The sequence below is a fragment of the Malaya genurostris genome, chromosome 3 (assembly GCF_030247185.1).
Source record: "Malaya genurostris strain Urasoe2022 chromosome 3, Malgen_1.1, whole genome shotgun sequence".
NCBI lineage: Eukaryota > Metazoa > Arthropoda > Insecta > Diptera > Culicidae > Malaya > Malaya genurostris.
The window spans coordinates 173791202-173805558 of record NC_080572.1 but is presented as its reverse complement, the minus strand read 5'-3'; the positions used below and the strand labels follow the sequence as shown (position 1 = coordinate 173805558).

General features: G+C 33.7%; 1 protein-coding gene and 1 long non-coding RNA gene across 2 annotated transcripts; both read left to right on the top strand.

Annotated features, from left to right (window-relative positions):
* LOC131439080 (uncharacterized) lies at nt 1-1137 on the top strand. The gene is made up of 3 exons (XR_009231056.1): nt 1-159; nt 221-334; nt 773-1137. It is a non-coding gene; the product is annotated as an uncharacterized LOC131439080 (long non-coding RNA).
* A 7439-nt stretch (nt 1138-8576) lies between these two features.
* LOC131437747 (uncharacterized) lies at nt 8577-10847 on the top strand. Its single transcript, XM_058607295.1, has 3 exons — nt 8577-9260; nt 9473-9814; nt 9878-10847. Exons 1-3 carry the CDS (start codon nt 8607-8609, stop codon nt 10049-10051), a joined length of 1170 nt encoding a protein of 389 aa, XP_058463278.1. The 5' UTR covers nt 8577-8606; the 3' UTR covers nt 10052-10847.
* The last annotated feature ends 3510 nt before the right edge of the window (nt 10848-14357 follow it).

Below are 14357 nucleotides of genomic sequence, written 5' to 3'. Positions count from 1 at the left end.
ATAATATTTTTTAGTAATGACATTTTTAATGACTCGTGTAAGGGCCAGTATTGTTTTGATATGAACATGCGATGCTCCATGGTGATATCGCTTCCCGGAATATTTCAGCAAGTAGCACCCAAAAGTTGATTACTGATAGGATGTGTTGGTTGCTGTCTGGTGAGTGCTTTTGTGATTTCTGTTTTTTTTTTAAAAATGATTGATATGTTATTAATTTTAGCTGCTCTCATCAGACTTAACAATATTGGAAATATTCGAGTTCCTGAATCCCGAGAAGCAAGACGTTGTGCTACGTTTCTCACGGCCTATGGCATTCAGAGTTGATGTGTGTTTGGTAATGTATAAGCGCAGTTATGTCTGGCAGTTATAAATAAATAAATAAATATATATATGTACATATATATATATATATATATATATATATATATATATATATATATATATATATATATATATATATATATATATATATATATAAATATATATATATATATATATATATATATATATATATATATATATATATATATATATATATATATATATATATGTATATATATATATATATATATATATATATATATATATATATATATATATATATATATATATATATATATATATATATATATATATATATATATATATATATGTACATATATATATATATATATATATATATATATATATATATATATATATATATATATATATATATATATATATATATATATATATATATATATATATATATAATATTTGAAAATTCTAGACGAAAAGGCACTGAATGACATATTCTCGGTGTCGAAATGAACAGGACATAAACACACTCTTCGCAGAAATCTCATGGTTTGGCCTGTTAATGTATTATTTCACGAGTCAACAGTTCGCAACGATGAAGAGGTTGAGTCGTGAAGATCCGCGATACCTGCATATTTAAAACTGGCAAACTCTGTTTCCGTATCACAATGTGCTTGATTATTATATAGCTAATCAACTGCATCTCACACTCTCGGACATGGCGAAATTCGTTAAATTCAATTCACAATCAATTCGTTTGTAGTATATTAACGTTGTAATTAAATTTTAAAGTTACAATCTGTGATATATCAAAAATGTATTGTTTTAATAATATGTATCAACCTTATCAAATTAATAAATATATAATGAACTAAACATAGGAATGAAAATGATAACAGTTTGTGACAGTAGAAAGTCGAAATTCTACGGACTATTGCAATTGACCAAACACATGCCATAGCGTTTCACTATACATAGTGCTTCATACCATCCCACATTATCAGATCCGAATGGATTCCGAATCAATTCCGAATCGGCGAAAAATTTTCATTCGGAATTTCATGTGGAAATCATAATGAATTCCGAATCAATTCCAACTCCAGTGCAACAACCGATTCCGAATGAATTTCGCCTACAACCGGTTGATTCGGAAATCAGTCGGAATTGAGTGAGAAGATGCGGACTGAATTGTCAATTTGTCTTCTTCTTCTTATTTCCTGACTTTCAGTTTATTTTTAAATGAAAACATTACATAACTGATTATACACATTGAAATCTTCATGTTTTTCGGATATACAGAACTAGTAAATAACCAGTTCTTCTTAGAATTCCAACATAAACTGTTGAAATTCGCTGGAAATTAACAAAACGGCCTCCCTTAGTCAGCATCATCCATTCCTCTAGCTGGTGTGTAATGAAATGGCTTAAGTCGCCTAAATTTTACACTAACACATTCATAAAATGAGCGAATATTCAATGACATTTATAATGTCACTGTCAATCAGGTTGATCGAGCAGCCAACTCAGGCGAAAATTCTAGCACTGAACCGATCGAGCACTGAAAAATCATGCAGTGGAGTAAGAATTCATTACGCATTCCGTCATTTCGATAATGTGGGATGTATTACCATACACAGTAAATTTTATTTAGATGAATAATTGTTTGCTGTAAAAGTAACTAACTGCGATATGGTATATGTTACTATTATCGCCGGTAATATTACTAGATCAGTAAAATGGTGAAACATAGTATTAAAATTTATTGTTAAAAATACTAGATGTGCCTTCAAATAAGCACAGTATATCGTACTATATATAAACAGATATTCTACTTGAATATACCAGAACATAGAAATCGAGGGGGATGACACTCGAAAACTGCACTTCGCTTCGATTTGGTTTTTTTTACGCTGCATACGATCATGCACGCTTTTCTTCTCTTTGCTACACATAGTAACGGTTAAATATGAATCGATTGTCTTTTCTTGGGGTTTTGCTGGTTAAAAACATAACCATGGAGATATGATGTATCGTAATAAGCAATGAAACCTGAAAGTTGCAAATGTCAGATGAAGAAAAATATAATATCAAAGACTGAAATTTTTTTTATTTTCAAGGAACAATGGTATTGAATTTATATAAAATGATGATATTTTTTTTAAATCATTAGTTTTCAGGAACATTTTTGGTTAAGATTAGAGAAAGAAGTAGGAGAGATTCCGTATAACATAAAAATTATACTGGAATATGTTGGATTTGTGAACGGCGCTCTAGCCAATATAACTGAAAACAATTTGGACGCTATAGAACTTGACATACGTCAATGTTGGTGAAGAATTACAACTGAAAAATTCAACAAACTTCAAGAATGTTTTCAAAATACGAAACTGTAACAAGAGGATCATTCAAATACAAATATAATATTCATTTGGATGCTAAACTCAACAATTTCGTTGTGTGAAATGTATAGTTTGCTGTTAATATGTATTAAAGTAAAAAATGAATTGTTACCATTTCTATAAGATTTTCAATAACGAAATTGTTGAAGAAAATTACTATATAGAAGGATTATTTTTCACATATTATGCAATTTCATGAACAATTTTTACATAAAAAACTGCTTTTTATTGTGTATAGCATAGTTTTCAAACAAATTTTCAATGTTGTTTAACCCTAATTTCATTTTATCAATCTGCTGACGAATCCATGTTGACACTCAGTGAATGTCAAGACCAGTAAAAGAAACTTTTTAAGAGATCATATGTTCTTTGACTTTCTTTCACACGGTTAGAAACGCTTTCAAACGGATCGATCTAGATGTTTGGATAGATGTAGTTTTTTTCGCTTTCCATTGACTTTTTGTCGTCCCCCTCGATAGAAATGGTAAAATATACGAGAAATATTTTCAAATTAATCAAAATGTATGTTCTACAAGAATTATATGGTGAATTGTTTTTAATTTTACCCTCAAAATTGTACATTTTACTATTATCTTTCTTTCAGTGTATTTTTATTTTAACTGTGTACACGGACGCAAAAAAGCTATTGAATTCCACACTGAAATGAAAATCTTACTTATATTCATCAGATTTTTCAAATTTATCGTATGCAGAATATAATTCATAGAGGTTATATGAAAACTTATAATCTTTATTTAAAGTGTACGCTAAATCTAAATAGACGTTACCATAATGAAAGTTATAAGAACATTCCATATATTGTATATTAAAATCCAATGAAACCTAACTCGTTACATAATTTATATTCATTGGATGTGTCTTATGAATCGTACGCAGATGGTATTTTACAAAAGACATATGACAATTTGTGACCTTTAATAGAACTCTGCATAAAATCCAAATGATGTTCAATAAATTTTATATCTTCATAATCTTTATGATATTGATAAACATACCATATACAAGTTATGCGAAAAGTCGATAAAACTTAAGCCAATATAATTTTAATATTCATTACATTTTTCTATTAATCGTATGCTGATTATGTTTCATAAAAGTCATGTGAAAACTTATAATTTTCATTGGAAGCGTACATCAAATCTGTAACAAGGAAGAAAACGAGACAGCTGAAGAAAATAACAACAAATAGAGATTGTTTTTACAAAAGAATAGTTTCGAATCGCACTGCTTGAAGCTGAAGAAAGAGTTGTGTCCTCGATATCCAGACAGTTTTTTAGGAAGTTCTGTTATTTGAAATCGCTGACAAGACAGCTCATTCAACTTTGTTCAAGGATATGCCCCTGAAATAAATATCCGGTACGTTTCATTACTCTGTCTGTTTCATTGGGAGAGTTTTTCGGTTGTCGACGTGCAAATCTATTGTTGAGAAAAAGAAAACAGTGCGTGAATACTTACTCCGCAACAACTATCCTAGCTCGCTAGTTAATAGACTAATCAATAGATTTGTAAACAAACCCAACGTGGACAACCGAACGGACGGTGATCAGACGGTATTTAGATCTCTTCATCACGTTGATTCCCTCACCCCGGCGCTTGCAAAAATTATAAAACGAAACCAGAGAAATGTGCGTTTACGTTTTAAATGTTTGAAAACTAACGCATCTCTTTTCTCCCAATTGAAGGATCCGACACCGAAACTTATCAGACGCAATGTGATCTATCGCATTCCCTGCATTGATTGCGATAGAAACAACGATTGTCTGGACATCGTTCATTAATACAACGATATAAAAAATTCAAATTGTCGGATTCCGAAAAGACAAAGAGCAATATAGATGAGTTCAAAAAAACCGCATTGATGGTTCATATGATCGACAATGAACACAGTTTTGATTTGAACAAAACCAGAATTCTCGATCAAGAAAACAGAACTAATGCGTTACAAATATTAGAAATGTGCCATATTTTTACTGACAGTTCAACCATTAACTTCAGAACCGACACGCATAATTTGAATGCTGTATACTCCGGTCTGTTGCTCTCTCTCAAACATTAACTGTCAATCTCGCCTCCGATTTCGCTGTCTATCATTTCTCATCTGTTTCACTCTAATTTTTGCTCTACTGTCTTCCATATTCGCTGCTTGCAATATTTCAGTGCTCAATCGAAGTCGATGTGCGTGGGAAGTGCTTGTGTAAGTTCTTGGCAAAACAAATAATTCGAATCAAAATTTCTAAACAAATTGAATTCGTATGTCTCGTTTTTGTGTTTTAGTGTAGAGTAGCCGTTTTTCAATCAACTATTATAAATGTTACACCATACTTGACGAAAAATATTTGTAGTCGTTGTGAGTACATTTTGTAAAATTATTGTATTTTGTGGAAAAAATTTTTGTGACTAAATAATACATAAAATTACAGTTGCCCTGAAGATGAAGGTATAACCTTCGAAACGTTGGCCTTTAACGAAAAATAAATGTTTTGACGAGAAACCAATTGACCAAAAAGCCATCTCTTCATTTAAAAAAATCTGTCTGTTTAGTATGAGGATTTAAATTTTTCATTTATAGTTTCTGGATCCCACGTCTCCTCCGCAAATATCAGGAGGTGCTCCTTTACGGAACTGATGACTAGTACATCTTGAATCCTCGAAAAAGGAATAGTTTCCGATTATCGGCGTTTCGGAGTGCATCTGATTCGTCTGGTGACAGTAAATACCCGATGAAATCAGCCAGTCCCAAAAAAGTAAGTGTAGTTGAAATATTAAAATAATATTTTATTATGAAACTCTTTATATACGAAAAATATAACATTAAGTTTTTCATAAGACAATTATTTTTATTGTTGTTTTTTATTCCCATAAGCACCATTATCCCAGCATTTTTTTTCAATTTGAATCTTACATGTATCACTTATTCAATCAAATAGCAATCATTTGATCTAAATATAACTTCTATGTAGAACTGGGATGACCTCCATTAAAAATTATATATAAATTTTATAAAACTAGTCATATGGTATAGATAAACAATTTATGAAGCGCATATTATATTTATTTCGAGAGACGAACCAGCCACCGGCTGAAAGTCTCTTTAATAAAGAAAACTAACTAACTAACTATTTATTTCGGATTAATATATATATATATATATATATATATATATATATATATATATATATATATATATATATATATATATATATATATATATATATATATATATATATATATATATATATATATATTAATCCGAAATAAATATAATATGCGCTTCATAAATTGTTTTAATGTATGTTGTGTGGATATCAAGTAATGGTTATAGGGCGTGCCAATAAATTTGACTCAGACTGGAAATTTCATTCATTATATGCAAATCTTGTAAAAATAACGTTAAGAAGAGTTTTATGTTTCATAAGATTATCTTATATTTTTGACATGATGTTTAATAAACTTTGTAGCTATCATTGGAAATGCTAAAATCATTAGAATATCATATAATGAGAAAATGAAAATTTAGCTCAGTGCATAAGAAACACACACTGAATAAAAATCAAACGTTTTTTATAAATGACTTCTCGAGTATACTCCACACTGAGCAAAATACCATAGTAACCGTAACCTGTTTTCCATTGTCATTTCAACTATACGCCTAAATAGTAGCAACAACCATGATATATGACTAATCACCATCTGTACTGTATAAATTACTAGACAACAAAGACTACGACTTGACTAAACTATTTGTATTTATGACTTTTCTGGCATGGTCATCCTGACAATGGTAGTCATCTCAAATATAAGAATAGATAGTTAAAATCACAATTTCTAGTAAGGTGAAATTGCTCTCGAGCCTTGTATATATGAGGTGCTAAATTGTTATCGCTACCATGTAAATATGTCCACAGTTTAATAATGTTACCATAATTAGATACATGGTTTAAAAGACGATTATGAAGTTTGAAAACACTATTCATGTAGTCCATATCAACAGAATTTATGTAGTAAGCACATTATCGTATAGTGTTTTTCAACCTACTATGTATTACATTTGTGCTGACTATACAAATTGTCAATGAACGGGTGCACTGTTATTGTCACATAAAGTTACAATTTAGCAGAAAATGTCGTACCTGGGTAACACATCAGTGATGGATTTGAACAAAATATTCTATATTGTGACTGTGTACTTTGGTAGGTCTTGCAGGTAGGTAAAGTTTGTAGCCTTACTAGTTTCCGAGGTTGAAATTCAATTTTTCAACAGTTTTTCCGGCAACTGTTATGTTTTCCAGTGAAATCAATATCTCGTATACGGTTTATTATTCATTATCGGTCGCTGTAGAAACAACATCAAGCGATTGATGAAAAGGAAGATTATCATTTGATTCCCGGATTCAATTCGCTCGAATCCCACGGAAAGTCGCAGGTGAGTATCGAGGTTTGCATCTGGACTTGGCTAATAATTTCTTTCCTGCTTCAGGAAAAACTCCACCGGACAGAACCTTGAATCAACTGATGCTATCAAGCAATGCTAAGCAATATTTCACCAGGTATATTGTTATTTGATTTGATGCGAAAATAAAATAGAGTTTAATGAAATTATTTTGTTGTTCTTATTTTAGAATTTAAATTCATAAAACTTTTTAACATTAGCTCATGTTTTGCTGATCTTCAGCATTGTTGAATCAACCACTGCCTTTAGTTTCGAAATAACTAGAAGTGAAATGTCAAAAATACCATGACTCTGGTTATAGCAAGAACTACAATGTAAAAAAAATATTCGGTCATGGTTAGGCTAACCATCTCAATCGTATTAGTTATTCATACAATACACTGTTCAATATTACTATTCTAGAGCCGATACCACTCATAGTAAACATGAACTTGACCATTGTTGAAATCATCTGATTTCATAGTCGGCTGAAAACCACTATACGCTCATGGTCAAGTTGGCCCTCTATATAGTAACAGTTACCATTTTATTTTTCTGAGTGCATGAAAATATATACAATATCTTCTATTTCCTTCTTCTAATCGAATACAATTATAACATACATACAATTCCCTGAAACACCTCATGTACGCTATGTTTTTATCGGTTGGATAACTCCAATGAATAGACCTCATGACATATATAAAAAAATAAAATGAAAGTGAATGTCACGAAAACAAAGTATATACTTACAAGGTATATCTAATATGTGTTTGAACATTTTCCATATATAAAAGTCTGCTTAATATAGTGAACACAAACAAACATTAAAAAGTTTGGTTGTCAAATGCTTTGCAATTGGAAAATATATTGAGAATATAAGAAAATTCCATTGATATTTGATATTATAAAACTTGTCTCGTGTATCCCAGAATAAATATATTTCAAGAAATTTTACTTATCTTTGTTATACAATATACGCTGCATAATTCAAGTTGAAACAAATAGTCATAAAGTGCGTGCAGTCATAATTTACTGCTATTGCCCTATTGAATATGCAACTTATGTGTACAGCATTTTGAATATAGTTGTAAAGCAATTATAAATCGTTTTTTCACACCTTACTTATATAGCCATGAAGCATTGTAATATATTTTACATTGGGTTAATGACAAACAGAAGTGAGGATCAGGGATGCCAGTTTTACAGGATTCTAACATTGCAGATGAATTCCTTTAGGAAAATCTGTGTTTATATCCGTTTTCTGGAGATGTTAAGCAGATATAGGATATTTATTTAGTAAAGGTAACCTAACTTTCATTTGACTTACTTTATATCATGCATATGGATTAAAATTTGGGTTTTCATTGTTGCATTCGCAGGTATTTTCTAACATGTATTTAGAGAATATGATCTGGCTTCTCTGGTATTTTCAAATGTGAGATAAAAAAGTAAACATGTCTAACGAGGATTTGGATATTATTGACTTCGAAGACGTAATTATCGAGGAAACCGATTCCTGCGAAACTGAAGGTAAACATATCGGCAGAAGCAGAACCGCAAGTGCAAGTGTGGAACATGAATCACCTTCCGTTTCATCTTACCACGTTAGAACTCAGCTACTAGATATAGAACAGGAAAATCTTCCAGCATCGCGGAAAAGTATTTCAATTTCGCAAGTCTCAAGCCATATTGACACTAATCTGGATTATTCCTATTTGTGTAAACCAAGCGATAATCTTAAACTTAATCGATCTCCGCTAGAATCACAAAAGGTTGGTGATGATATTGAGTCCTGGAGAACAGTAGCGTGCAATTCGAGAAAACCGCAATACCCGCGGGTTTTGGAAAGTTCCAACAAATTCAATCAACGTTCAGACATATCGAAGTCTGAATTTTCTCCCGATTTTCTGACAACATTGTTAAACCGTACGCTAACAGGGCAAAAAATTCTTCAAAGAGCAAAACTAGCACCACTATCAAACACAAGCCAAAATGAGTTATGTAATATAGTAGCTGAGTACCATCTGAACTTGGGACGTGTTACGACTGAGCATTTTCTTAATGTATATGCTGAAGCAATAATTTGTCTTTTGGATTACGAAATTAAGGTATGCACACTAGTGATGTGAAGTTTAATTAAAGTTTTGTTTGTAGCGAGATGTACCATAAGCCGTCTCAGCTGTCAAAAAGATACAGCAAATAGAAAAAAAAATATTTTGTTTGTCCTTTCTGCGCGTTATGATGTGATTTAGAGACAAAACTGATGATTTATTTTTAAATTCAATGGATGCCCACTTCACAAATATTTTTGATTTTTCAGGAAGATTATTTCATACCACGTAAAGGAGACAAGAAAAATCCCAGCGGAAAATTATATAATAAAATTACTAACCTCAAACAAAAAAGACGAAATCGAGAGAAAGCAGAAGGAGAACTTCTCAATAAGCGTTCCAAAGTTATACAGATTGATGCATTTTGTGAAACTCCAGACCTAGATGATGCGAATAGCTGGCTTTGTTTGAATAGAAAACCGTGGAATATTGTTCTGGAGAAATGGCGAGGAACACATGTCACACGGAAAAAATTGTTATTGAAGCCTAACCAAGAAGCTCTTTTATTTGAAAAATATCCACATTATACTGAAACATTTGGATATCAACTAGTGAGTTCACAAAACCTAATTGAATTGAAGTTTATACATAAGATCGATGATATTATTTCACAGGTAGATATCGATTTCCAACTGTTGCATGCAGGGAACATTGATGGTCTTAAAAAATTGCAATACGATCTTCCGAAGATCACAAAAGTTTTGAACAGGACATACACTGATGAATACTCAAAAGAGTTGCTTGAATACATACAAACACCGAACATCAATATAGGTATCATTCAGTAAAAACCATTCAAGCGAAGAGGTTGTGTTTCGATTGTACTGGCTCGTGAGTTAACGGCTGCTACCGAGACAATTCTAAGCTTCAGGTAGTTAAACTGCCCATAGCAAACGCAATATTCGGGGCGTTTCCCGACTGGAAAGCTAGCAACGAAGGCCATCCCGTTCATACGCACAGAGGTGTAGAGACACAGAGGTGCGAGAGCATAGAAGTGACGAGTCACAGAGGTGCCATCGCATAAAGGTGCGAAGACGAAGGGGTGCAAAGGCACAGAGGTGCTAAAGCAACCCAGTGCTGATCTACCAGGTACCAGAATTTGTACGCTGCGTAGGATCAAAAGAGACGGCATATATCGCGAGGTGCTACACTGCAAGCATCGCATTTGATCGCCACCAAGAGCAAAAGCACTGTACCTGGGGTCAGGTACAGCAAGTGCAGTGGTGTTCACAACGACGGCAGAGCAACTGAGATAGCAGTAAACGACAGAAGACTGCCAATTGGAAACAGCAAAAGACTGCCAATTGGAAATCGTTGGAAGAGCTTCACGTCGTTCTTCACGATAAAGGAACAGAGACATCAGCTACAAGGTAGATTTAATTTAATTTATTTTTTATTTCTTATATCTGAAATTTTACTAAACATAAGTTTTTATTTTGGTATTATTAATTTACAAAAAAAATTTAATGTAATGGATGATCTCATGGAAGATCATCCGAATCCGATTCCGGATACTAGTAAAAGTTTAAATACTCCGAGGGCTAAACATTATCCACAGGGTACCACTGGGCCATGGATAGTCTATCTTCGAAAAAAAGAAAAGATTTTAAACTTGATGCAAATTACAAAGGATTTGACATCACATTTCTCTGAAGTTAAAGAAATCTGTAAGGTTAATAGAGATAAAATTCGAGTTGTAGTTAACGACTTGAAACAGGCAAACGATATTGTAACCTGTAAATTATTTGCTATTGAATATCGAGTTTACATTCCATCGAAGGAGGTAGAAATTGACGGTGTTGTGACTGAAGCAAGTCTGACAGCAGATGATTTACTTAAAAATGGAGTTGGCCGTTTTAAAAACTCCATGCTTGAGGGAGTTAAGATACTCGAGTGCAAACAATTGTACTCAGCATCTATTGTCGATGGAAAAAAGTCTTATCGTCCCTCAGATTCGTTTCGCGTAACATTTGCCGGATCTGCATTGCCTAGCCATGTCTATATCGATAAAATTCGTCTTCCTGTTCGGCTTTTCGTACCGCATGTTATGAATTGCACGAACTGTAAAAAATTCGGACATACAGCTACTTACTGTAGTAATAAGTCCAAATGTATCAAATGTCAAGGGCCTCATAAGGATAATCTTTGCGATAAAGATGTTGAAAAATGTGTTTATTGTGGGGAAAGCCCTCATGATGATCTTTCAGTGTGCGCTGCATTTAAGCTGCGTAAAGACAAAATGAAGCTTTCTTTAAAAGCACGGTCTAAGCGCACATATGCAGAAATGCTCAAAACGGTCATACATGTCTCCCCTTTGGAAACCGAAAACGGTTTTTCAAATCTTGCGGAGCCAGAGGAATCTGACTCTGACGGAAATAGTGAAGATACCTCGTTTGTCACTCCTCAAGGGTCTGTTAAGAGGAGATTAACAAACCACAAAATACCAAAAAAGACACCTAAAATTATACCTTCAAAAAAAGATCCCCGTGTTAAAGCTAAAAAGCCAAATTTAAAACCAAAAACTGTGCCTCCTGGTTTGTCAAATTCACAAACCAATCCAGGAACTAGCTCAAGAAAAGACAATAATCCAGTGGGCTCCATTTCACATTCACCAACAGGATTACTGAAATTTTCGGAAATTGTAGAATGGATTTTCGCTGCATTCAATATTTCTGAACCTCTAAAGACCATCATAACAGCATTCCTTCCAATAGCTAGAACTTTTTTGAAACAGTTATCAGCTCAATGGCCAGCTCTTTCAGGTTTTGTATCATTTGATGGATAATTTATCATCCGCCGCAAATGATTCAATCACTGTCCTGCAGTGGAATTGTCGAAGCATCATGCCAAAACTTGATTCATTTAAAGTTTTGTTGCATAGTCAAAAATGTGATGTATTTGCTTTGTGCGAAACATGGCTTACATCAAACATAGCCTTAAATTTTAATGACTTTAACATTATACGTCTCGACAGAGACTCCCCGTATGGTGGAGTGCTTTTAGGAATTAAGAAATGTTATTCCTTTTATAGATTAAACATTCCTTCGACTTCTAGTATAGAAGTTGTTGCTTGTCAAATAAACATTAAAGGAAAGGACATTTGCATTGCTTCGGTATATATTCCTCCAAGAGCTCAAGTTGGACAACGACAGCTTAATGAAATTGTCGAAGCCCTTCCTGCTCCACGTTTGATTTTAGGAGATTTCAATTCGCACGGAATGATGTGGGGTTCCGTTTACAATGATAGCAGATCATCTCTAATATATAATATTTGCGACAATTTTAGCATGACGGTACTAAATATGGGTAGCATGACACGGATCCCAAGACCTCCTGCACGTCCAAGTGCATTAGATTTATCTCTTTGTTCGACTTCAATTCGACTAGATTGCACCTGGAAAGTATTTCCTGATTTACATGGTAGCGATCATTTACCAATCATCATCTCAATTAGCAGTAACAAAGGCATTGCTAATTCAGTTAATATTCCATATGATTTGACAAAAAATATTGACTGGATTAAATACCAAAGTAATATTTCAAGTGTCTTAACTTCAATGGAAGAGCTTCCCCCACTTGAAGAATATGACTTCCTCGTTTGTTCGATTCTGGAGGCCGCAGAACAAGCCCAAACCAAACGATTTCTTGGTCCATCGTCTAACAGAAGACCTCCAAATCCTTGGTGGGACAAAGAGTGCTCAGATGCTAAACACGCGAAACAAAATGCTTTCAAGACGTTTTTAAAACGAGGAGGAGGAACTCCTCAGAATTTTGAAAAATTCTTGGTTTTAGAAACCAAGTACAAGAACATACTTCGGGTTAAGAAATGCAGCTATTGGAGACATTTTGTGGAAGGTTTGTCAAGAGAAACCTCAATGAGCACTCTTTGGAATACGGCCAGACGAATGAGGAATCGTAACGTAGGAAATGAGAGTGAGGAGTACTCGAATCGATGGATATTTGATTTTGCGAGGAAAGTTTGTCCAGATTCCGTTCCTACGCATAGCATTGTTAGGGAGTCTTCTTCAAATGATGATTCCATTGATAGCCCCTTTTCAATGATGGAATTTTCCATAGCACTCATGTCTTGTAACAATAACGCTCCTGGATTGGACAGAATTAAATTCAACTTGGTGAAGAATCTGCCCGACCTCGCAAAAAGACGTTTGTTGGAATTGTTCAACAAGTTTCTTGAGCAAAATATTGTTCCACCTGACTGGAGACAAGTGAAAGTTATCGCCATTCAAAAGCCGGGGAAACCAGCTTCCAATCACAACTCATATAGACCCATTGCGATGTTGTCCTGCATCAGAAAATTGTTCGAAAAAATTATTCTACGACGTCTCGACACTTGGGTCGAGACGAACGGTTTGTTGTCAGATACTCAGTTTGGCTTCCGTAGAAATAAAGGGACGAATGATTGCCTTGCATTACTTTCGTCTGACATCCAAATTGCCTTCGCTCAAAAGCAACAAATGGCATCTGTATTTTTAGACATTAAAGGAGCATTTGATTCAGTTTCCATTGATGTTCTTTCAGACAAGCTCCACCAACATGGACTCCCAGCGGTTATAAATAATTATTTGCACAACCTTTTGTCAGAGAAACGCATGCATTTTTCACATGGCGATTTGGCAACAATCAGAATTAGCTACATGGGTCTCCCGCAAGGCTCATGCCTCAGTCCGCTCCTCTATAATTTTTACGTGAATGACATTGACAGCTGTCTAGTAACCCCATGTACACTAAGACAATTGGCAGATGATGGCGTGGTTTCAGTTACTGGATCCAAAGCTATTGATCTGCAAAAACCATTGCAAGATACCTTAGATAAATTGTCCGTTTGGGCTGTTCATCTTGGTATCGAATTCTCTGCGGAGAAAACAGAGCTGGTCGTCTTTTCAAAAAAGCATGATCCCGCGCAACTTCAGCTTCATATGATGGGAAGAATAATCGAACAGGTTTTGACTTTCAAATACCTCGGGGTGTGGTTTGATTCCAAATGCACGTGGGGAGGACACATTAGGTATCTGATAACGAAATGCCAACAAAGAGTAAATTTTCTTCGAACAATAACAGGGTCTTGGTGGGGTG

What these genes read in the sequence shown, in the direction of transcription:
- LOC131437747 (XM_058607295.1), top strand. Translation starts at nt 8,607, where the DNA reads ATGTCTAACGAGGATTTGGATATTATTGACTTCGAAGACGTAATTATC. An exon ending in TTTTGGATTACGAAATTAAG is followed by an intron (nt 9,261 to 9,472) that starts GTATGCACACTA and finishes TTGATTTTTCAG; the next exon opens with GAAGATTATTTCATACCACG. An exon ending in AAACATTTGGATATCAACTA is followed by an intron (nt 9,815 to 9,877) that starts GTGAGTTCACAA and finishes ATTATTTCACAG; the next exon opens with GTAGATATCGATTTCCAACT.